Genomic DNA, 24,279 nt, shown 5'->3' on the forward strand with positions numbered 1-24,279 from the left:
ACTATGAGAAATAAGATTCTCTGGTCTGATGAGACCAAGATTGAACTTTTTGGCCTTAATTCTAAGCGGCATGTGTGGAGAAAACCAGGCACTGCTCATCACCTGCCCAATACAATCCCTACAGTGAAACATGGTGGTGGGAGCATCATGTTGTGGGGGTGTTTTTCAGCTGCAGGGACAGGACGACTGGTTGCAATTGAAGGAAAGATGAATGCAGCCAAGTACAGAGATATCCTGGAAGAAAACCTCTTCCAGAGTGCTCAGGACCTCAGACTGGGCCGAAGGTTCACCTTTCAACAGGACAATGACCCTAAGCACACAGCTAAAATAACAAAGCAGTGGCTTCAGAACAACTCTGTGACCGTTCTTGACTGGCCCAGCCAGAGCCCTGACCTAAACCCTATTGAGCATCTCTGGAAAGACCTGAAAATGGCTGTCCACCAACGTTCACCATCCAACTTGACAGAACTGGAGAGGATCTGCAAGGAAGAATGGCAGAGGATCCCCAAATCCAGGTGTGAAAAACTTGTTGCATCATTCCCAAGAAGACTCATGGCTATACTAGCTCAAAAGGGTGCTTCTACTCAATACTGAGCACAGGGTCTGAATACTTATGACCATGTGATATTTCAGTTTTTCTTTTTTAATAAATTTGCAAAAATTTCTACATTTCTGTTTTTTTCTGTCAAGATGGGGTGCTGAGTGTACATTAATGAGAAATAAAATGAACTTTTTTGATTTTGGCAAATGGCTGCAATGACACAAAGAGTGAAAAATTTAAAGGGGTCTGAATACTTTCCGTACCCACTGTACATTCAGTCATTTATCTTCACTGTCAATCTTTCCCACAGTCATAATGATCTAGATCACACACACATCAGAAAATGTTCCGTACTTTACAATAATAGGCTGATGGAGTGACCTCATTGTTCAGTGGGCTAAAGCACATATCAGAAAACAGTGTCAAATCTTGACTGGGACCCCTGCCTCAAGTAATTTCCTTAATTTTACAGCTGTTCTAAATACTCTTTAAAAAAAAAAAGAAATAATTATCACTGGATATATTTTTGGCTTTACTTACAAATTACTTATGTTTTACATTACAGACTAAATCTTTTAAGAGAAAACAGAGTAAATATAGCCTTTTCAGAATATGTGTAGATGCTTGTCACTGTCACTAAAATTATGTTAGATTAAATGTTGGTCCTTACAGTCCACCCTGTATGATTCTATCATCGTTCAGTCATCGAGTCACACACCAACTTTCAGCCACAGGGGATTGATGAAAACAAATCTGGCTAAATAAAACAACTGCTGTTTACCCCTTTCACTATAACACACCTACAGCGCGGTTTGTCTTATGGGCACTTTTACATACTGAATGCGATCACTTATGTCAAGTGTTTCTTGGAAAGGTTGTGCTAGCTGGCAATAGAGAGCTGAGCTTTGTATTTCACAGTAAATGCTATGGTTTTGCCCAACACTGCATGCCATAAACATTCCCAGCCTACAGCATGGTGGTGTTTTAAACCTGAGCTTCTCTTCCTATGAAACTCTGAGCCATGTACTCATTGTCTTTGATATCACTAGGATGATCAGTGTAAGAGGACTGGGATAGCACATGAGGCTGTGGTGTTAACTCCTGGTCCTGACTCAGATGGTTTACATGAGATCTGGCCCTAGTTACCCCCATGTTGGTTTCATTGTATGAATATGATTTGAGAGCTGCATGGTTGCCTTTTTCATGTTTCATTTGAATCTCCTGTGTTGTCTATAGTGGATATCCATGCTACTTTAGATCTATTAAGCACACTGTGTTTCTGTGTGTATGTAATACGTTACACAACACATTTCCACAACTCTTACTTTTTAATCAGCTGTGTTCAGAAATTTTTTTTTTTTTTTTTTTTTTTTTTAATTTTATTTTGTTGCACAGTTCTGCTTAATTATCTGAAGATGTTTAGAGTCTTCCGTCTAATGCTCACCTTTTGAAATAGTGGTAACCTGCATTAAGGAATAAGAGAATGATTTGATCTTTATCCAAAGCATATGTAAAAGCGACACACTGTTTATCTATTTTGCAACTTCAGGATCTGGCATGTTTTTTGTTGTTGTTGTTGTTGTTGTTGTTGTTGTTGTTGGGCATCAAAGATTTCAAGCATTTGTTATTGGAAAATATATTTCACCTTCCTTGAGTCTTTTGCCCTTTCACACATGTAACGCACAACAGGAGACTGATTGTGTCAGACGTGTTCTCACTTAATGGAAATACCCGGCTTGGTTTATGCAAGGCATCTGGATAAGTTTCAGAATCTGGATAAGTTCAGTTTCGAAACGTTCAGTTTCTTGCTGTTCCTTATCGTCATTTAACATCAGAAGAAATCTCAGAAATCCCACTGGCTCTCCATTAAGATATTTTTAATTGTGCCTGGGTGTAAATGACATTTCTTCACTGTCGGATATTGATATTCTTCTGGTTTCGGGCTAGTCACATGATATAAACACTATCAATATGCCCACTAGTTTTGTGTCAGTTCTCCAGAAAATAACTTTGTGTGTTCACACACAACCTGGGCTCACTTTGACTTACACACACACACACACACACACACACACACACACACACACACACACACACACACACTACTGTGGAGTTGGTAGGTAAACTCCAGGTAATATGCTACACACCTTAGTTGTATATTGTGAAATCTGAAACAGCCACATTTATATTTGAAGTAGTGGCCATAATATGAACCTTTTACAAATTTTTGTGTGTTTCATTAACCTGCAGACTGAGAGTTGACTGTTGTGGTTTGTCTGCAACTTTATGTGAAGCTCTACCACTGGTCATATGTGTCTGCAACACATCAGATGCTTTATTGGTATACATCTCTGCTATGCTGAAGAAAAATGTCTCATCTTGTTGGGCATGTTTTGTCATAGATAGTAGTTTTTCTTACTTCTAGTATTACGTGACTAATTCTTACTAAACATAGCAAAACTTGCCACTGATACTTTTCAGTAACAACAATTGGGTTCCTCTGTGAAGTGGCTCTTGTCTCTCAGCTTGACATGTTTTCAATAACTTAGAAAGACGAAGGTATATTGATTAGTATGTTTTTCCTCAAATTGTGTTAATACCATTTTGAACTAGGTCTGAAAGTTAGTTGAGGAAGTTTGACTTTTTGTTTTCATAGATTAGCACCTTAGCAGAGTTCCAGCCTAACTTTTTGCATTGGTTGAACTGTGGATTTGCACATCTTTAGCAGTTTGTGACACAGTTATACAGTGGGTACGGAAAGTATTCAGACCCCTTTAAATTTTTCACTCTTTGTGTCATTGCAGCCATTTGCCAAAATCAAAAAAGTTCATTTTATTTCTCATTAATGTACACTCAGCACCCCATCTTGACAGAAAAAAACAGAAATGTAGAAATTTTTGCAAATTTATTAAAAAAGAAAAACTGAAATATCACATGGTCATAAGTATTCAGACCCTTTGCAGTGACACTCATATTTAACTCACATGCTGTCCATTTCTTCTGATCCTCCTTGAGATGGTTCTGCTCCTTCATTGGAGTCCAGCTGTGTTTAATTAAACTGATTGGACTTGATTAGGAAAGGCACACACCTGTCTATATAAGACCTTACAGCTCACAGTGCATGTCAGAGCAAATGAGAATCATGAGGTCGAAGGAACTGCCCAAGGAGCTCAGAGACAGAACTGTGGCAAGGCACAGATCTGGCCAAGGTTACAAAAGAATTTCTGCAGCACTCAAGGTTCCTAAGAGCACAGTGGCCTCCATAATCCTCAAATGGAAAAACTTTGGGATGACCAGAACTCTTCCTAGACCTGGCCATCCAGCCAAACTGAGCAATCGTGGGAGAAGAGCCTTGGTGAGAGAGGTAAAGAAGAACCCAAAGATCACTGTGGCTGAGCTCCAGAGATGCAGTAGGGAGATGGGAGAAAGTTCCACAAAGTCAACTATCACTGCAGCCCTCCACCAGTCGGGGCTTTATGGCAGAGTGGCCCGACGGAAGCCTCTCCTCAGTGCAAGACACATGAAAGCCTGCATAGAGTTTGCCAAAAAACACGTGAAGGACTCCCAGACTATGAGAAATAAGATTCTCTGGTCTAATGAGACCAAGATTGAACTTTTTGGCGTTAATTCTAAGCGGTATGTGTGGAGAAAACCAGGCACTGCTCATCACCTGCCCAATACAATCCCTACAGTGAAACATGGTGGTGGGAGCATCATGTTGTGGGGGTGTTTTTCAACTGCAGGGACAGGACGACTGGTTGCAATTGAAGGAAAGATGAATGCAGCCAAGTACAGAGATATCCTGGAAGAAAACCTCTTCCAGAGTGCTCAGGACCTCAGACTGGGCCGAAGGTTCACCTTTCAACAGGACAATGACCCTAAGCACACAGCTAAAATAACAAAGGAGTGGCTTCGGAACAACTCTGTGACCGTTCTTGACTGGCCCAGCCAGAGCCCTGACCTAAACCCAATTGAGCATCTCTGGAGAGACCTGAAAATGGCTGTCCACCAACGTTCACCATCCAGCCTGACAGAACTGGAGAGGATCTGCAAGGAAGAATGGCAGAGGATCCCCAAATCCAGGTGTGAAAAACTTGTTGCATCATTCCCAAGAAGACTCATGGCTGTACTAGCTCAAAAGGTGCTTCTACTCAATACTGAGCACAGGGTCTGAATACTTATGACCATGTGATATTTCAGTTTTTCTTTTTTAATAAATTTGCAAAAATTTCTACATTTCTGTTTTTTTCTGTCAAGATGGGGTGCTGAGTGTACATTAATGAGAAATAAAATGAACTTTTTTGATTTTGGCAAATGGCTGCAATGACACAAAGAGTGAAAAATTTAAAGGGGTCTGAATACTTTCCGTACCCACTGTACATTGAATGGCTTACTCACACATAAGCACACAAACACACACACACATATAATCGCCTAACTCACTGTAAACGGGAATAGTGGTGCAGATAAATGTTTTTTTTGAACACCAGCATAAACATTAAATTGAAAAATAACAAAATTATTTAAAAAATCATTTAGACTCAAATTCAACAGACACTTGTTGGGTCAAGGATAAATATACTGGTATTAAGCACAGCATCTTTCTTCATAAAAGAACTTTATATAGGCCTAGCTCACTTCATCCTGAGCTAAGTTACTGCTGCTCTGTCATTGATGAGGAGTAGCCAGGTCTACTAGTGCAACCAATACAAAAATGTAGCTGCACTCAAGGTCACATTTGCAACCAAGTTAGTCTCCTCTGGAGCCCTGCTTAGCTTGATAGAAGTGTTTACATTTTTAAAATGTTCTCTAAACAAGTTTAAGAAAACTTCAAAAAATCTTACTTGATACTGTCTTTGTGCATTTCTGACCAGTAAATATGCTCAACAGATAAACATTGTTCTGTTCATCTTAAGTAATAAAGGCCAGGCAGCCTGAATTACTGTAAATTACAGAAATCGCTGTTTCTGGCTTGAGATCTAATTTCACTGAGCTGTTCAGCATAGGTGTAGCGTAAGTGTAAGGCTGGAAGTGGATAATGGCTAGCCACTAGCTAACACACAGATAAACTTTTTTGCCAAAGAAAGTCTACCTGGAATCCGTTAAATCTCCCCTTTTACTCTGGTAAAAAAGGGCACCTTTAACAGCATGATTATGATCCTAAAGAGCTTGGGTGAATTTCCCTGTATGGCAAAGATGGATCTACCAAACATGCAGTTTTTCTTTCCTGGGTGACCAGTCAGTCCTGCTTGACAACCACTCAGTCATCAGGGGCGGGGCGGGGCGGGGCGGGGCGGGGCGGGGGGGAGGTATGTGAAAATAAGGCCAAGCTATCCAGAGAACTGGAGCAGATAATGTGTTTTCCGCTTATATTTGAAACCGTTTTCTTGTTGTTTATCATAGTTGTGATAGTTCCGGAAACTTTTACTGCCTAGTGTGTTCACAATAAACTAATTTTATATTTTCAGGAATAGAATCCTGTTATTACACACAGCATTGCTGAAGTAATGTTGGCCACCACACAGCCGTCTGTGAATGAGTGAAACAGCACTGTTTAGTCAGGCAGTGATCTAAAGGTCAGAAAGTGATTGAATCCTCATTGCTTCAGGTTGATATGCAGATTCACTCTTCTATCAATAGGTTCCCTCTCTCTGTTCACAGCTCTTTCACTAGCTTCTCTGATAGGCCTGCATCTGTCTCATCCTTGAGTTGCTAGGCAACAGGGTTTGCGTGTGCGTGTGTGTGCGCGCGTGTGTGTGCGTGTGTGTGTGTGTGTGTGCATGCTCCCACGTTGCTGTGGCAATGTCAAGCCTTTGCCTGTAAGAGAGGAGAGAGAGAGAGATATTGAGAATAGAGAGAAAGGCAGATGAGAGAGAAGTACTCAGTGAGGAGAGGGGAAAGAAAAGAGAATGAGTCAGAGCACTGAAGCTGAGGGATTGGAGTGGAGAGAGCCAAAAAGCACTAGATTGTCTCTGGCCTTTCCTGCAGCCTAGCAGCATATATACAGGCCTGCCACTATCTTAGCGAGGTCACTGGCAAAGACAGCATGATTTACCAGACTGGCAGGCAGGCAGCAAGCACTGAGCTGTTATTGGATGGAACAGAGAGGTGTAAGAGAGAATGAACGTGCTCAGAATAGGAAATCGTACAACATCAGACAACGTGATTGGATTCCTCCCTACATTTCACTCCCCACTTGCTCTGTGGCTCTTTACTTCTAGACTTTTATGGATAAAAGGACCACTCCCACTCACATATATTTTCCCATTTCCAAATACCCTTATGTTTCATCTATTGGTCATATTTACATTTAAACATGAAGATCATTTAGAAAGTAGGAAAAGAATCAAAAGAGATTTTAACCCAAAAACTTTTTTTGCTAAACATAAAAACAAGTTGGAGAAGTATAATCAAATATGTAGGCTAGTGGTTGAAACCAATGTTTTCCAAAAGCAAACTAACATATAATCCTGGTCACTAGTAGAAGTATAGATAATGCTTTGATAAAAGACTATGAGCTCAGTAATTCCGCTCCTTTCTTAGCCCCTTTTGTGAAGACACATTTCAGTTCTACCATAATGCATCTTTCCTCTGAGCGCTTGTATGCGTGTTGGCACATTTGTGTGTATGCACCCAATGTCAGTCTCTTCTTTATCTACACAGGTTTATAATGAAGTGAATAGGCCCAGGTCAGGGACTGAGCAGCCAAGCTGGGCTCCGGTTGCCAGGATACAGCAGCTGAGCTCGGCTGGCTTTATTTGCACACTAAACAGGCTAGCTGCTGCTGCTGTCATCTTTCTATATACCGCTCTGCTGCCTGGCATGTCAATAGACCACCAATACACTGTGCTGCAGGGTACACACATTCACAAACTAGGGCTGGCTGATAAAGTACATTTCAATAACCAGTAAAAAAAAAAAACAACATGCTGTTGAATTGCATTGCATTATACTGTATGTCCATCCCATGACAGTAGGCTAAAAAATAGAACCACCTCTGTATAATTCAGTACAGTTCCACATCAGCTTAAACTACAGCATCCAAAATGACCATGCACTTCTAACACCTTCAAAAAAAAGTCAAACTGCTTTTTTTCAAATGGCATTCTTGTATTTGTTAAACGTGAAATAAAGATTTTTAAAATTGACAGTGCGGGCAGTTACACATGTAAAAAAGACATGCTTCTATATAGGTTCAAAATTATTTCTCATGTATAAAGCCTGACTGTCCATCTTGACTTGCAACTCATCTCTGCTAACTTCAGTCATGATTTGAATTTGTAAATAATTGCAGAAAAACAAGTCTTCTTCAAATGTCATAAAGTGCTGTGACTTAGATGAACAAGGTTATATTTTGTACGAGCTTCCCTAATATTTTAACTGATAGCATGCAGTGATGAATGATGCAAAATCAAAACAAGTAGTGTGTTTGTGGTTGTCACTGTATGTTTGTAGCCTTTGGTTTAAGGAACTTGGAAGACCTCGGCCTAAAAAGAATACTTGTGTGCATACAACATTTGGCTCTGAATACCCCTGAAAACACATTTAGAAGTTTTCAACTGTTGGCATTAGCCATATACCAGTGCTACAGAAAATACTGTGGATATGTGGATGCTCATTAACTAAATTAGTTTGTCACAGTTTCAGAAAATGTAGCGTATTTTCTGTACTATAAGTTTTGCTGTTTTCTCCTAAGTTTGGATTGAGTGTCTGCATTCAGGCAACCCGAGAGAGCAGGCAGACACGCCGCTTCACCTTCTCCCCAACATTGGGGGAGTTTACGTTATTTGACACGAATTAATGAATTTTGTAATGCACTTCTGCTTGTTGTTATGCCTAGCCTGTATTCTTCATAAGCTAATTTAGACTATAATTAGTATAATTAGAAATGCAACTTATACACCGAATCGACTTACATGTTTTTTTCTGTTCCACAAAGACGTTTTTGTTAAGAGACTAATATTCCGGTGGGACTATAGTCCAGAAAAACATGGTATTAAAAATTTGTACACTTGGGAAGGTTGCATGTTTCATGCCTAATTTTAAATGTTTATGTGTATATGTGTCTTGCTGTAGCAAGGCAGTAATATTTTCCCTCAGAAAAGCATACATTTTCATTTCATGTTTCAAACACTTTCACTGAGGACCCTATGACCAGTATAACATTTACTTTCCCATTTATGTTATTATGTATAAGTCATAGCATATCTGTTAATCAACACCAAGATAGCTGATAGCTTGGTGAATGACCGCAAATGAGCGAATATGCTGGTGCTTTGTGTGATTGTGCAATAGACAGTGAATGAAAAAGGGAAGAAGTGAATTTTGTGTGCACACCACACTACACACACAAGCAGACGAACAGACAAAGAGCAACATGCCCATCCCTGCACACAGCTGCTGTGTTGTTCAGCTGTCAGTGTGGAAAATTTGAGGTGTGTTTTTGTGTGTACTATGACAGTCATGAGTTGGGAGTGGCGTGGGGTTGGAACAAACCAACTGCTTTTTATCTCTGCACCTGCATCTTTACTTCTTCTCAACACTGGGTGTTTATGTTTTCTCTTTCCTGTATTTGGTTTCCTTGTATATCATCAACAGTGAATGTTGTAGTAGAATTGCTTACAGTGCTAAAAGTTGGTGTAGTAGAAATGTGTCCAGATACTATGTTGGCATTTCTGTTCTTATTTTATATTGTGGACCATCACATTGTAGTAAATGCACTATGTATGTAAGCTTCCTAGGCTGTTACACGACACAATTGAATTATTTTTTAAAATGACTTAGATGTTTATCTGTGGCCAGAGTTCAATAATATACCTCCTTATGCTGTAAAAGGAGCAAATCCACAGCCACTTGTGCCATTAAATATGACTGCTTTCACCCCTATTCATAGAATTTGTAAGGACTGAGATGACATGGACCACTACTAGTTAGCCTAACTACTAGCTGCATCGGTGGCTGGACATATTGCACATTGTACCAAAACTATTTAACTGGAGAAACATTTGTTGTTACTCAGTTGGTTAGTACATTTATATTGCATGAGTGTTTCGCCAGTTCTGTACTTGATAGACACCAACGAGAAGTGATTCAGATTTTAAGTTTAGATTTTAAGTGTCCAAATCATGCCATGGGTTTCCCAAAGCAAGTAAGCTGTTACTATAAGGTCATGATGCCGAAGACTGCTTGTGATGTGTTGGTTCATCTGTGAGTGTGCTGCAATATGCTGAAGCATTGGCCTCTATCTGACCGCAGAGGGAGTGGCTCAGACAATACAGAGGATGCTACAGGAGAGATGAAGAGGGAAAGGAATGTGGGACATATAAAGAAAGGTGTGTGTGTGTTTATGCAAGAGAAAGAGTTGCACTGGCAGATCCTGTCCTTCATTTAGAAGAGATTGCTTCACCGGCTCACCTCTCATGTCTCCTTTCTACAGTCGTCTCCATGGCCAAGTCTAAGTTGGTTGACGTCATGCTTAAAACATTCAAGCTCAAGTGTTTTTTTTGGTTTTCTTTCTAAATTAAATTAAATAATATTCAATTTCTTTCTATGAAATAAATATTTTGATTGATGTTTTATATGTACAGATCATATCTGTTAGTCTAAAAATGCTTTTATCGGTCAATTATTTAAAATGAAGTGCATGAAACATTTTTCTAGAACAATAATGTTCTAGATATGTAATGGTCTATAAATATATATGTTTGTATGTGTTTGTTATATATACTTTGTGCCTATCAGGGGCAGTATAGCAAGTACATCTGACAATTGGTGGCCAAGGTGGAAATGTTTAGTGTTCATTACCTAAGTTACACACCTCCTAAAGGCATAAATTACATTTAGTAGGCTAACCTTCTTCTAAATGTATGTTAAGGTGAAAGAGAAAAGTAATGTTAGTATCATGTAAGCTATATCGAGCACACCATAATAAAAAGGTTAAACTGTGCTTCAAAGCATCACTCCAATCAAGATTGGCAACCATTTTCACGCAGTTGGCAGTAGCAAAATAAATTATACCAGCGTGGTGTCCATGCAACTTTTGTATCCTCAATATAATATTTTGCTACATTTTAGCCACCTACTACTGATTTTATTCCAACATGACACAAACTTGTTTACAGTGGTTTAAAATTAAATGCCTGCAACACCTAAGCAGCTGTTACAGTCAAGCTCTGAAGAACTCATGGTCATATGTAATACCGTGATAAAATATGAGTTTCTTTTCTGTAGAGGAGATTTTTTTTTTCCCCTCTACAAACTGGTGAAAACACATACTCCATATGCACAAATTTACATATAGGAGTAATCAAGTGCACAATCACTCACTTTCAGTAGATGTTATCTATCTTTTGATTAGGATGGAATTATTAAGAAAGTGAGGCCTGTGGTTTTGAGCAAGGCTTCCTCTTTGAGTGTGTCTTTTTGTGACTATTAGCTTGCAAATATCACTTTCCTTTATTTCACACATCAGCGAAGTGCTCTGTTGCTATAACCGCCCATCATAGTAGTCCCAAAATAGTTCAGACATTATTGTTCTAGAAGCCCAGCTGACCCAGTTTGCCAGTTTGAGGTTGTGTGTGTGTGTGTCTGTGTGTGTGTGTGTGTGTGTGTGTGTGTGTGTGTTGATTTCTGAGAGTAGTTGACCTTCCTGCCACTTTGTTTGGTGTGGTGAGAGGTGGGAGTTTAGGGGAGCTTGAAGTGAGTACCTACCAGTAGCAAATAGGGAGTAACAATAAGCCATAGGAGAGAGGAAGGGGGCTGTGGTTTGCTGTGTGTCTCATGTCTCACTCCATATACCAGTTAAAAGGGGAGCAGTACATCCTCTGTAGTTGTGTGCCTCTCTGGTTGGCTGGCTGGCTGTCTTGACTTGACTGACTTGATTGGAGGGATATAAATAGCAGTCTTGGAATAGGATAACTGCAGAGGGAAGGGAGGAGGGAAGGGGGAGGGGAAGGGAGATGGAAGTGGCGCCAGGGAAGATAGGAGTGCCAGTGTCTCAGAGCAGGGAAAAATAATGCAGACATGGTCTCATCTGTTCACTCACCCAGTCAGTCACAAGCATCATCATACTTGGACACACTCAGAAGACAAAGTCCATTATGGAGGAGAGAATTTATGTAGGGAATGTGTGATTAGTTCATGGTCTCTCTACATAAAGGGGAGCATCAAATACTAATGCACATGTTGTTTTGTAATTGCAAAGAGGATGAAGTAGACAAAACAACAAAGACTTTACACATAAAACTGTACAGAACTATGTTCTTGAAGTTAATGTTAAAACCAGTCACTCCCATCAAGTACTGTTGTTGTTGTTCTTGTAAGGCTCTAGTCCTTCTTCTTAACAAATATGTGGTACGGATGCAATGAATTAGGACAGCCAGGGCAAGCCCTACAATTACAAGGGGGAGGCTGTTTGGGTTTTTGTTTGTTTCTCAGCTGTTCCCTGTTTGCCCAGTGTCCCTCAACATTGGGGTTACACAGTATATATCTGTCCTGTTGTCATTCCTAAATTCCAGCATATCAGTGCTTTCGCTAGAGAATAGCTGATCAAAGTGATTCTGTTATTTTGAGAAATTGTAATGTCTCTTGCTTTAAAAGCACCCACCATGTTTTGTATCGTTTCAGCCTGAGGAAGAGTAAAGCATTTTGCAAAGCTAAAGCCAACCTGCTATCCCCCGTCTCTACTGCTCTTCTTCCTGAGCAGGGGTGTAATGGTTGAAAACAGAGCGCTTGATCTACCGCTAATAGCTGCATTGTCAGACAGTGTGAAAATGTGCTTTCAAAGAAATGTAGTGGCCAGGTGCTAACTTCTCACACCATCTCTTTTTTTTTTTTTGTTTTTTTTGTTTGGTTCTTTCTGCTACAGACCGTTGATGACGATGCAATGGCAGCGTGAATGAAGCTTGGCGTGGGGAGAGCTGAACGATGCCCAAAGGTGGGGGTTCTAAAACCCCACAGCTGGACCACTTCCCACTCAACACTGACATGGTGGAAAAACAGGGTGGGAAGAAGGTAAGACAGAATAACCTACACCCACAGAGTGCCCAATAACCAAATGTTTGTGTACAGTGTTTATTTCCACTTTCAATTTCTATGTGTTCATGAAACCTAACACTTAACCACTGCATCTGATCAACAAATACAAAATTTTGGAAGATCCTATAGAGAGTAAAGCGACAAATGCTAAATTACACAGCAATTTTAATTTTTGAATGGAGTGAAGACCATCATTCAAGAAGGCCTGGATACTTGATCTTCGACAGGCCTCCTTAAATGTTCTTCAACATGACACTGGATTGCCCACCAGTTTTAGTGAGGCTGTGCTTGCTATTGATTCACTGCAAGTTGTGGCTTGTGCAGTTGCCCAGATAAGACCTAAAACCTCTGTGATATACCCACCAGATGGAAAGGCATCAAACATACCTGGGTACCAACAACAAACTACAGATGTTGGGTTTCTTCTGTAATTTACACTTCAGTCTGATTCACATGATGTGGTAACCAATGATTGATGACCACTTGAACATAATTACTTAGTAAAATAATGTTGTGCTGTATTTCTCAGCATCTCCAGGACCATCTCAGTGCTCAATTAAATAATGTATCGTTTCATAGTGGATATTTGGGTACTGATGAACAGCGTGTCCTTCCCCCTAGTGTGTCCAAACATGCAAACGAAGGCTGCAGTTCTCAGCAATATTGAGAAGATATGAATGCAATTGCCTTTTTAGCCTGTTAAGACATTCAGGCTTGAAGTGCAAATATCCCCTTAATTTGTTTGCAGTTGGAAAAAGTGTTGGGCGCAGTTTGATGATGTCATGGTGTGTGCCAATTGATAAACTACTGGTAGCAGCACCAAGAGGCGAAGAGAGGAGAGCTACAGCTTATGCGGGCATGGATTTACAGCCCTCTGCAAAGGATTGCATCAGACTCTGGCATGGAGGGAGGGAGGGAGGGAGGGAGGGAATGAAGCGCACAGGGTGGGTGGAAAAGGGAGTGAGACGAAAAGAGCAGGCATTGCTAGGAGACCACCAAACAGGGCGTCTTATTCAGGCAGCTTTGAGGAAAGTGTGTAGTTGTCAAATCTTTCTTTAAATTTATTTCAGCAAAAAACAGACCAATCTGGGCTTTCTGGTGATTTGACCATTTTCAGTCAATGGAATTTAGCTTTACATTTAGTGTTACATGTTTTTTTTTTTTGTTTGTTTGTTTTTTTCTTCACATAAGGAAACCCCTTCCTTGCATCTAAGTTGGATCGCTAAGATGTGCCCACGCTTTTGCACATGCCCAGCATGTTTTTGTGCATATTGTGTTCTGTCTTGTTGACATTTTATTGACAATGTATGTTGGACACACAAAGAATTTGACTTTGGTACAGAAGCTCTAAATGTGCTTTACAGGCAACAAGAAAATATATGAATTTAAATAAGAAAAACAGAAGACAAAACATAACATAACATACCTTTAAATATAAATGTGTTGTGCAGAGAAGGTTGATTGGAGCCACAGACAGAGAGGAAGGAAAAGAAAGAGATCAGCTAACTGTAGCTGACACTGTTTGTCTCTACTGTACCATGACATCATAGTCTTATGACTGGGGCAGGGCAGGAGGAGGAGTTCAAACAGTCGACACATAATGGAAAACCTGCCCTGAGGCTAGAAAGAGATGAGTAGGGGACAGAGGATAGGACTGAGAAATTAAGTATATTACAGCAACAATGCGTACATCATATCTGACTTGCTCCTGTATCTCTATTACAAGACCTTAAAGCTATACATGAAGCATATTGAATAAAAACATTTTGACCTTAAACTAAAATACAGACATTGTTTCTTTGCTTATTGCTTTTGAACATTTTGTTATACTAACTACATGATTGAGCAATTTGGAAAATCCTTGCTGGTGGAGATTTTCAGTGCTTAATCCTGTAATGTCTATATTTCCTATACAGTTTACCACATATGGTGTCAACTGTGCTATATAAGCACAGTCATTACCTAAAATATTCCATTATCATGTTACTGAAATTAAGAGGGTGGCATTTATTTTGCACATAACACATGTAATTGTTAAAGGCACGGTTCTTTTATGTAACTTCTTATCGTTGCTGATCACTTTCACCTCGTCTTTGTGTTGATTTGAAAAAATACAAAGCCATATTCTAATGATTAAGACTTTTTAAATGCGTGCACCTCTGGATCACTGACATTGTTGTGAAGTCAGCTAACCTTTTACGGCTACTTCAATTTGTACCATACATCTTTTCCCTTACTCATAAATACACTTGTGTACACTTACAGGTATTTCTACCAAATCCTGCCAGTTTGCATGAAACTATTTGTGTGATGCTTTACCTTGATAAACTCATCTATATTGAATGTCAAGACAGAGGTGTTCTGGTGTTGTTACAAAAAATGTTGCTGGTGCCTTTTACTGCAGTTGTACACAGTGTAATTAGCATAAATGTTTACATTAAACTTACTAAAGCGGGTTTTGTGAGACTAGCTTTGAATGTTTTTTTATAACAGTGTAGTGCATTATAGTGCACTGCCTATTAACTAATAAACACTACAAACTAATACCTTTAGTTAGTGTTTTCAGTTTTTTGTAACTGTTATAAAGTTACTAGTCAGAATATACAAATCACTATCATCAGACCACAATACAACAAAGAAACACATTGAACAAGCACATAAGTATTTACATCTGTTGATAGCAGATAGACTAGGGCTTGTGATTGTTTCCAGCAGCTGCAGACCACAGAGCCGAGTCAACTTAGCCTCCTCTCCCTGGGCCTGGCTAATTGTGCTATGATCAGGGAGCCAGGAATCTAGTAGGAAAAAGTTTTGCTTTGCAAAGCTAGAAGAGTCCGGGCAGAGACGGCACTGAATACATGAGGAGGCTGCAGGATCCACAGCTAGCTCATACTGTATCTGTTTGCTGGCCAGTGCTTTGGCTTTGGTCCGTTCAGTAAAACAGTGTGTGTTGTGGAAATTGCAGTGCTTTTTCTTTATTCTAATCAGAGCTCTTTCACCTCTTAATTGTGTTGTTTATAAGTGTCCTTCATGTTCTAAATTGTCTCTTTCACAGGATAAAGTGTTGTCAAACAAGACTCCCAAATTGGATCGCAGTGATGGGGTTAAAGAGATGAAAGAAAAGGCCCCTAAAAGGAAACTGCCCTTCACTGCTGGAGCTAATGGAGACCAGAAAGATTCTGACTCAGGTAAGAGAATACTGGGATAAACGTCTACAGGAAGGGAAGTTACTACATCACATTAGGAAGAAAGCAGGAAGTAGTGTGCCCACCCACCCCCAGTGGTCTGTAAAAGGGGGTTGGGCTTTGTAACATGGAAGGGTTCTCACCACCAGCTTCAAGTTGATTGTGTTTGTGGTAGAACCAAGGCGTTTGTCCCTACATTCACAGTGCAGAAGGAGAGGAAAACAAACCTTAAAGCATGATCCAATTAAGTTGGGATTTTGATCACTTGTGGACCTGACCTGGGGTGGCTTTGGTAAGGCTCCAGCTTTGTGTTTTCTTTAATTAGGGAAAGAAGGGCTACTGCTTGTGCTTGTTTGACTTTGGGCTTTAAGTGTTCAGGATTTAGTTTGTTGATAATTGTCCAACTCAGAGGCTTTGGTAACAGCCTTCATCTGTATGGAATGAGTCAGTATGTTGGTTTAAGTTCAGTGATTACACTTAAAAAAGGCCTTCTGCTCCATACAGGGGTGAAAAGCTAAAAGTCTGTGTTGCAAGTTATGGTTTGGGGTCATGTTTAGTAAGATTGGACATTTTTTGTAGACACATGGGGTTGTATATAATTACTGTACAGCTCAAGGGAATTTTGAAGTGGCATGTTTGATTGAAAAGCTCTAATTTGTTTCCTCATTACATTACTATTGTCACTCTTGAATCCCTGCAATATTGGAATACATATCATTGCCTTTTGCATGGTTTCACTTATTTTGCAATATTATTTGGCATGCTGTTTCTGGTGGAATAATATGTGCTTGTTGCATATTATTACTTTATTCTAATCAGCTGGTTTCATATGATTTACCTTTTGGCTTTCTTAGGCTGCTTTTCATACCTTCACCAAGGAAGAGATCAACCCCACCCCCCTCAGTACGGGAGGTGTGAACATTCTTCTCAGGAACAACAGCTGGACAGGCTTTATTATGCAAATAACTTGCTCTGTTATTGGGTTGGGCTGTTTCGTCTTGCAGCCCTTTACTCTCAACTCTGCCTCATATTCTGAAGTCTTGAAGTGTTCTGGTCTTATGCTGTTGCACGTAAGACCAGTTCCCATAGTTTCTGCAACCAAGTTGCGAACATTTGTCTGTCATTGTGGTAAATAAGGTTTATCTCGATGTTTTGCATTAAATAGGCAGAAATATTTTGTCTCAGTAGTAAGCCTAATCGTTTCAACAGGGTCGGGGAAGCGTGTTTTCTGTTTTCTGCCTGTGGATGTTGTCAGTTGCATACGTACTTTTCTCAGCTGTATGAGTTGTTTGTACATATCTGTGTTTTACAGTATAAGCTGACTTTGCTTGCTCACTGGGTCAGTGAGTTGCCCCTCTGCAAAATGTGTTATACCTCTGATATATAACAGCGCCCACACCCCACCCTACTCTACCCCTACTACCAACTCTCTGTTCCTTTGTGACTTAATGCTGATGGAGATTAACTATGGCTTTGGTGTATAGTATTGTACACCAAAATATTCTGCAGCTTTGTCCTTGGCTCCAACAAAGGAAACTCTTAATTTGTCTAGTGTTATTTATAGCTACTGAAGATATTTTGTCTGCTGACTTACCGCATGTTCATTTAAACCAAAGAATAACAATGGTTTATGGAATCAGCTTGTTTTGTGTTTAATCTGCTAATGTTTCAGATTGATCTATAGTAACAACCAGAAAAGAAGGGGAAAATATTAAATCAAGTGTTTCTCTGACATTTTAAGACAGCATAGACTCTTAAATCATATCCAAACTGTTTCCTTCATTTTTGGCTTTATTTGTTTCCATGTGAAAAGTCTCAGCTATGCTCTTTGGATATGTGTTCAAATCCAGTCTTAAATTGTCTTCTGTTGAATGCTAAATTTATTTGAAAGCTGTAGCCACAGCCTGGGCTGACATTAACTCCACTTCTAATTGGCGTTCACATCCAAGCTTCCTGTTTTTTTGTTTACAAATATTGCAAGTGCCTATAAGTGAGTTTGTGGAGGACACAAGTATGTATGCACTGTGATATGTATGTCATTCAGATTAAAGTTAATCAAAGCCCTGAAAACTTTAGTTCTCATCCTGCCCTTTGCAGAATTGCCAACCTTCCCTTGACCTCCTCCTGAGCAGTGGTAGACAGCAGCATTCCTCCTTCCTGAAGTCATCATCCTTCCGCTTTTTTCTCTCCTCTTCCTTCTCACCACCACCACCACCAGTCAGCAGACTCCTAACACAGCAGCATTAATCAAACTTCAGGGACAGATGGTACAACAACCTTGTCAGATTAGGACTACGCCCACAATAAGGAGGATAGTTCTGAAAATGCTGTTTATATGTGAAAACATCTAGCATCTCAGCATTTTTTGTGCTGTTTGCATTTTTGTTTTTTTGGGGTTTTTTGTATTGTTTTTGCATTTTCGCATGGTAATCAAAATAGTTAGTAGTTGTTTAGCTAATATTAGTAAGATCTGTGTGCCTGATTGTGGCTAAAAGGAGAGCGCATGCGGTCACTCAACCTCACTGCCACACAGCCCCATACTATGTCTGAGCAGGCTGTGTAATACTTCCCAATCTTAAAATCATTATGGAAAGAATAGCCTATAGGTGCGAAAATCGCCATTTATGAAGGGATAAAACAAATTTAGGCAGATTGCTGTTGTTGTTGCCCAACTCAGTTGCTGTTTTTTTGCAACTGACTTTAATGCGCTCAAACTGAGTCACTCTGTTCTTAGCATGTTAACTTAAAGCAATTTGTAACTAATGTGCCAGATGGAAAGAGGGGGCAGAATGAACACGCCCCGCAATGTTCATAACATCTATTATGAGACTCTCTTGCTCAATACAAAGCATTGGCAAAACATCCTGTTGGCTACTTCCTGCCCTTCTCCCTTAACTTCCTGTTTGTGCTTTTTTTTTTTTTTGTGAATTCTAAGCAGAACATTGTTTCATCATACTATGTTCAGATGTACCTGGTTAATCCGGTTAGGACAGTTTTTCTTCTCATAGAGTCTGCTGGTTAACTGAACCAGACACTATCTTTGTTTTGGTGTTGACTAATACTGTAGCATTGACTGCCTGCCATACCTAAATGTATGTAATTTTTAACCTGTCATTTATATTTGATGTGGTCTCCTCCCCTGGCTCAGGTAGACTGTTGACTGTCGCGAGTTAGCTTGCTAGCTTCTTTTATTATTGTTTCCTCTCATCTTGTTTGTCAGGTTTGGAGAAAGGCGAGTGAGCTTTCAACCCTGTCTGTAAGAGGAGTCATTTTCCTAGCAGTGCACCCTAAATAGACATCTAACAGATAAGCATACAGTGGGAGCAGGCGCACTGTCTTGTGTAATTATCTCTTCATTTGTGTTATTCAGTATACCAGATGTGACCACATTTTTGATTCACATGATGATGAATATTGTAGGCATACGTTTGGCACAATCATGTTTACCATTTTGAACCATGTCCTTCATTAAATTCTCAGGGTGATTAACCAAACACATACTACTGAAAACAAAATTATAGCCCTTTACTCATAAACATTTGGAACAGATTTTGTTTGTAGCTGTGTGTCCCATTTTTCCCACATGAACGTGTCCAGTTAAAAGCACATACATTTGGCAGTAGTTTCTGGGTTAAAATGTTGTCCTTTCTGCCTCTGGTACACCTTAAAAGTTGTCAAATTTAATGACCCCCTCCACTCAAAAACATTTGTTCTGTGAGTTTTATACCCCATAAATATCTGCCTTCCTACTATACAGATTGGGCTATTGCTTAGTTTATTGCTAATAGGCTGTTTCCACCTTCCTCTGCTGAATGGGGCTAATGCCTGTTTGCTCCCCTGACATGTGAGGTTTAAACATGCACAGGAAAATGAAATGTATGACAACAGAAATCTGAAAGCAAATCAGTGTTCACCATACAAATATATACACATTTCAGGAATGTGGTGCTAAAGCTGAAGCCTCTGATCTCAGAGTAGCTAGAGCCAGGAGTAGCAACCAATCCATGACCCGGAATAGGAAGATTTCCATTGAGGGCAAATATGCATATAATATATACACAGTTTTCTGGATGTAAACCAGACCAGGCAGCTTCTTTTCATGAAATATTTTTTACTTTTTCATGTAAGTATACCTGAGACATTGTTCCATTACCATTGTTCAGTATCGTGAGTGATAAAGGTTGGCCTATTGCTAATGTGGGTTCTGTGTTACTAGATTGTGTTTTGGATCAGCTGTAAAATAAATATATTAACATAAGGTCCAGCTCTTAGCCAACTCTTATGTTGCTTAGTAACAGAGTGACAATATGAAAACATGTAGTAGTGCTAATGTTATAAAACCTCTTTGACTGAAACACCTTTTACAAACAGCTAATGCTATACATCCAGATGCTAACTACACTAACATACTCTTCAGAGTCTCCATGTGGCTCAAGAATATACAGCTAAATCTCTCCGATATCCATTCCTGCCACTGTATGCTAATACGCTTAGTGATTTAACTGGCCTAATATGAGGTTTTTGCAGCGGTGGGCAGTGCAGTGTTTTGACTAATATTCACGAATCTTGGAATTCTCTTTAAAGACAAAGACCAGATGTGTTTCAGGGCGTTTTCAGAGATTAATTGAACTTTTCCATTGTGGAAAAACATTTCTGGAGGGGCATCTTTAAGTAGTTTAAGTTTGATCATACCTACATGTGGAGTCTTCAAATTATAAACCAGCTGACCTATCTGCATTTAGATTTTGCTACTCAGAGTATGTTTCATGTCAGGGAAGGGTTACTTGTTGCTACTGATAATGAATATTGTATTAGAGATTTGGGCTTATTATGCTGATTAGTAGCAGTCCTACATTGGTATGTGTGCATTAGGGTAATAACAGCTTTAGATGTTCCCTTTCTTATAAACATAGTATGGAAAGGCTAGCAAAGCACTTTTTCTGTTCTGCTGCTCAAAAAAAAAAAAAACATGTTTGGACTGCTTCTGTGGTTCCCGTTGTTAAAGTCTTAGCAGAAGGAATGTGTCTAAATGGCAAATGCTTTGGAGAACGTGAGAGTATCAGAGAGGGGTGGGGGCACATTAGACGTAAGTGTTCACAGATGTTAGTGAAAGTTCATCAGCTCTGTACTTGTGACTGGAAAAATATTTTCCTGGAGAGCCTTTTGCCACCGGAAGCCTGAGCCGCCATGCTTCCTTCTTGACTTATTTACTTGTGCGTATGTGGCCTTGAGCAATGCAGCCAGTCTTGTGAACGGGAAAATTTGAACAGAAATCAGGCTCAGACACATTCACTGCCCTACTGGTGCCTCTGTACATACACATTTGAACTCTGTCTATTACTTTCTTTGTGGTAAACACCTGTATTGTTGATAGGATTTTCTTGTTGTGAGTTATGGGAAATGTTCCTCTTAGCGTTACAGTCGTGTGGCTTCACCCTCTGTAAGGGTCATCAGATGGTATGTTGCCACTGAAAATAATTGCTGGGTGTGTCTGTGTGGAGCAGCTGCTTTTGTCCAGTAGCACCGTGTCTCCAGTAAGCCTGGCAGGCAGGCAAGTGGTGACCTTGGCAAGGCAATGTTGAATTGAAATGTACACCAACTATTTCATAATAACTGCAGTCCTGCCAAGTCACACCCTCTTTCCTCTCGTCTCGATTTGGGCTGATTGGCTTACAGACACAAACACGCTGCCTGTTAGCCCCTCCCTTCCTCAGGGGCAGCTGGTAATAAAACAAAAGTAGCCCCCTGCTACCGACAATGCAAACAGCTCAGTAGAGCTACACAATGTATGTACTATGACTAATTATGTTTTGCTTTTTCCTGTGGTATTTTTAGATGATAGGCATGTAAAGTAACTACTTTTTGCAATGGAGGACAAAGTGTGTATTAATAAAGCCACTATTATTATTATTTTAACCTATAGTTGTAATATAGTCTGTGCTTTTGAAAATCATAATATTGAAAAAAATATTAGGTTTATGAAAGTATGTGAAGGTCTTACTTTAGATAATTAGTATTAATAGATTTTTAGCCATAATAAGAGAGCAACATGATACATTTACCCAGTTAATTTCACAGTAATGCTGAATGTCTTTTATTGGTATAAAGATATTAACACACCTATTACTGTCCCCTTCCATAAGTACATGTTAATCTGTATGTGAATTAATGTGTAGTTGTGTATATGCAAACCATTAAATTAACTTTGCCTCTCTCCTCTCACTTTTACTACAGAGAAACCAGGTCCAGAGAGGAAGCGCATTAAAAAAGAGCCCACCAACACCCGGAAGGCGGGTTTGCCGTTTGGAATGGGGATGCCAGGGATCCGGGCCGGGTACCCCCTCTCTGAGCGGCAGCAGGTGGCCTTGCTCATGCAAATGACAGCTGAGGAGTCCATCAACAGTCCAGGTGCGTACTTATCATGGAGGCCACGTCTCCTGTGGATGGGTGGTGGACAAGGAAAAGGAGATGGGAGGGTGCTTTTATGTGCAGACAGGGTTTGTGTGTGTGGAAGAGCAGTGAAGGTGGACTTAAATAGAGACTTGGAGTTAATTGTTTTTGTTTATTTTCTAAACAAATTAATTTTCTGGATTACAAGCTAATCCATATTAATTCTCATGAGAGTAAACCTATGCTGTGAGTGATTTTAGTCTTAGCAGGCGTAATGGACATGTACTGGTTCATCTAGAATAGTGGAATTATTCTTCTAAAACATTGCATGAGAGTGTCATGGAAATGAAACTAACTCTCCAGTTAATAATCTTAGTCTCAAAATAATAGTGCAATCTCAGCATGTGAGACGCAAATGCAAAAGGATGGTAAACATTAAGTTTTGTTTGTTTGATTATCTTATGTTCTTTCTGGTGTCAGATGATTGTCCATTTTCCATGGCCTCTCAAATGATATATTTATTCTTTGCGCAGTTATTTGTAAATAAATTGGATACCTTAACTTGCTTTATTGTTCCAATGTCGTACTTTTTTCTTACTGTGGGGGTGGGAGTGTTTGTGTGCTTGCACTGTAACATTATGACCACCTGCCGAACACTGTGTACACAGGAGTCAATGTGGTATTTTGTTGGCACTTGTGTTACTCTGCAGTTCACTGCGCATCTTCTGTGAGTTTATTTGCTTTTATAGTTTTAGTGTCAGAAAGAGCAACACGCATTTCTCTACCATTCAGTAAAAATATATGAAAACTGGAGTCATGACGACAAGTTCAAGATGCTGTTTTAGACAAATTCACCATCTTTTAATTGGTGTGTCACTAAGATCCTTAGGCTTGTCTGTTTCTCCTACTTCCAACACATCAACTTTGACAGCTGAAGGTTCACATGATGTATACCCCACACACTGACAGGTGCCATTGTAACAAGATAATCAATGCTATTCACTTCACCTGTCAGTGGTCATAATGTTATGGCTGATTGGTGTGTGTATATGTGAATTCCTTTGTTGCATGCCTGATGGCATTGACATAGATTAAGTGAGTGTCTTTCAATTAGCATTTAGACCAATAGCTGTGCAAAGTCAATAACGTAAATGTAATTAAGGCTTGGATTTAATATTGTAAATGTGATGAAATGAGCTCAAGTGAAGTAGGTTCTGCCACTCTGTTGCTCATTGTTAGAGTAAGATTGCCCCCTTCTGGCTGTTAGCAGTTTGAACACATTGTTATTCATAGTAATAGACAAAATTGAAACTTTATAAGGAAATTTAAAAAAACATGTCTTTTATTTACAGACACAACACCAAAGCATCAGTCACAGTCCAGTCTGGGGCAGAAGGGAACACCAAACTCTGCATCTAAAACCAAAGACAAAGTGAATAAACGGAATGAGAGAGGAGAGACTCGGCTGCACAGAGCAGCAATCCGTGGAGAGGTACGCCGCATCAAGGAGCTCATCAGTGAGGGAGCTGATGTGAATGTAAAAGACTTTGCAGGTGAGAGGCTCTTCTAAAGACATTTGTATATTTTATGCATGGAGCAATGTATATATTTATTCATATGTAGCGTACAACACTCATTCATTTACCCTTACTATGTTTAGGCTGGACTGCATTGCATGAAGCGTGCAACAGAGGGTACTATGATGTGGCCAAGCAGCTGCTGGCAGCCGGAGCAGAAGTCAACACCAAGGGTTTGGATGATGACACGCCCCTGCATGATGCATCCAACAACGGACATTTCAAGGTAAAAAAGAAAAACGCACAGTCAACGCATGCCGCTTATGTCTGAATGCACTTTTACCAAACAAAAGAAACCTATATGATAATGTCACATTTTTATCTGCAGTTTATGTTAAACAAAGAATTTATTTTGTTTCAGGTGGTTAAACTTCTTTTACGGTATGGAGGGGACCCACGTCAAAGCAACAGGAGAGGTGAAACACCATTGAAGGTTGCCAACTCTGCAACAATGCTGAATTTATTGCTGGGGAAAGGCACTTACACTTCAAGTGAAGAAAGTTCCTCAGGTATGTAATACTAAATCTTTGAGTCACCTAATTACATGACT

General features: G+C 39.7%; 1 protein-coding gene across 2 annotated transcripts in view; it reads left to right on the top strand.

The window, feature by feature from the left end:
- ankrd11 (ankyrin repeat domain 11) overlaps positions 1–24,279 on the top strand; it is a 93,846-nt gene that overhangs the window by 56,900 nt on the left and 12,667 nt on the right. For both annotated transcript variants that reach the window (XM_026320287.2, XM_026320288.2), the window contains exons 3-8: positions 12,408–12,553; positions 15,633–15,765; positions 21,997–22,170; positions 23,505–23,705; positions 23,813–23,955; positions 24,091–24,238. In XM_026320287.2, the coding sequence (XP_026176072.1) occupies positions 12,467–12,553; positions 15,633–15,765; positions 21,997–22,170; positions 23,505–23,705; positions 23,813–23,955; positions 24,091–24,238 (886 nt within the window). In that variant the 5' untranslated portion in view covers positions 12,408–12,466. The remainder of the gene's footprint in view (positions 1–12,407; positions 12,554–15,632; positions 15,766–21,996; positions 22,171–23,504; positions 23,706–23,812; positions 23,956–24,090; positions 24,239–24,279) is intronic.

The sequence above is a fragment of the Mastacembelus armatus genome, chromosome 3 (assembly GCF_900324485.2).
Source record: "Mastacembelus armatus chromosome 3, fMasArm1.2, whole genome shotgun sequence".
NCBI lineage: Eukaryota > Metazoa > Chordata > Actinopteri > Synbranchiformes > Mastacembelidae > Mastacembelus > Mastacembelus armatus.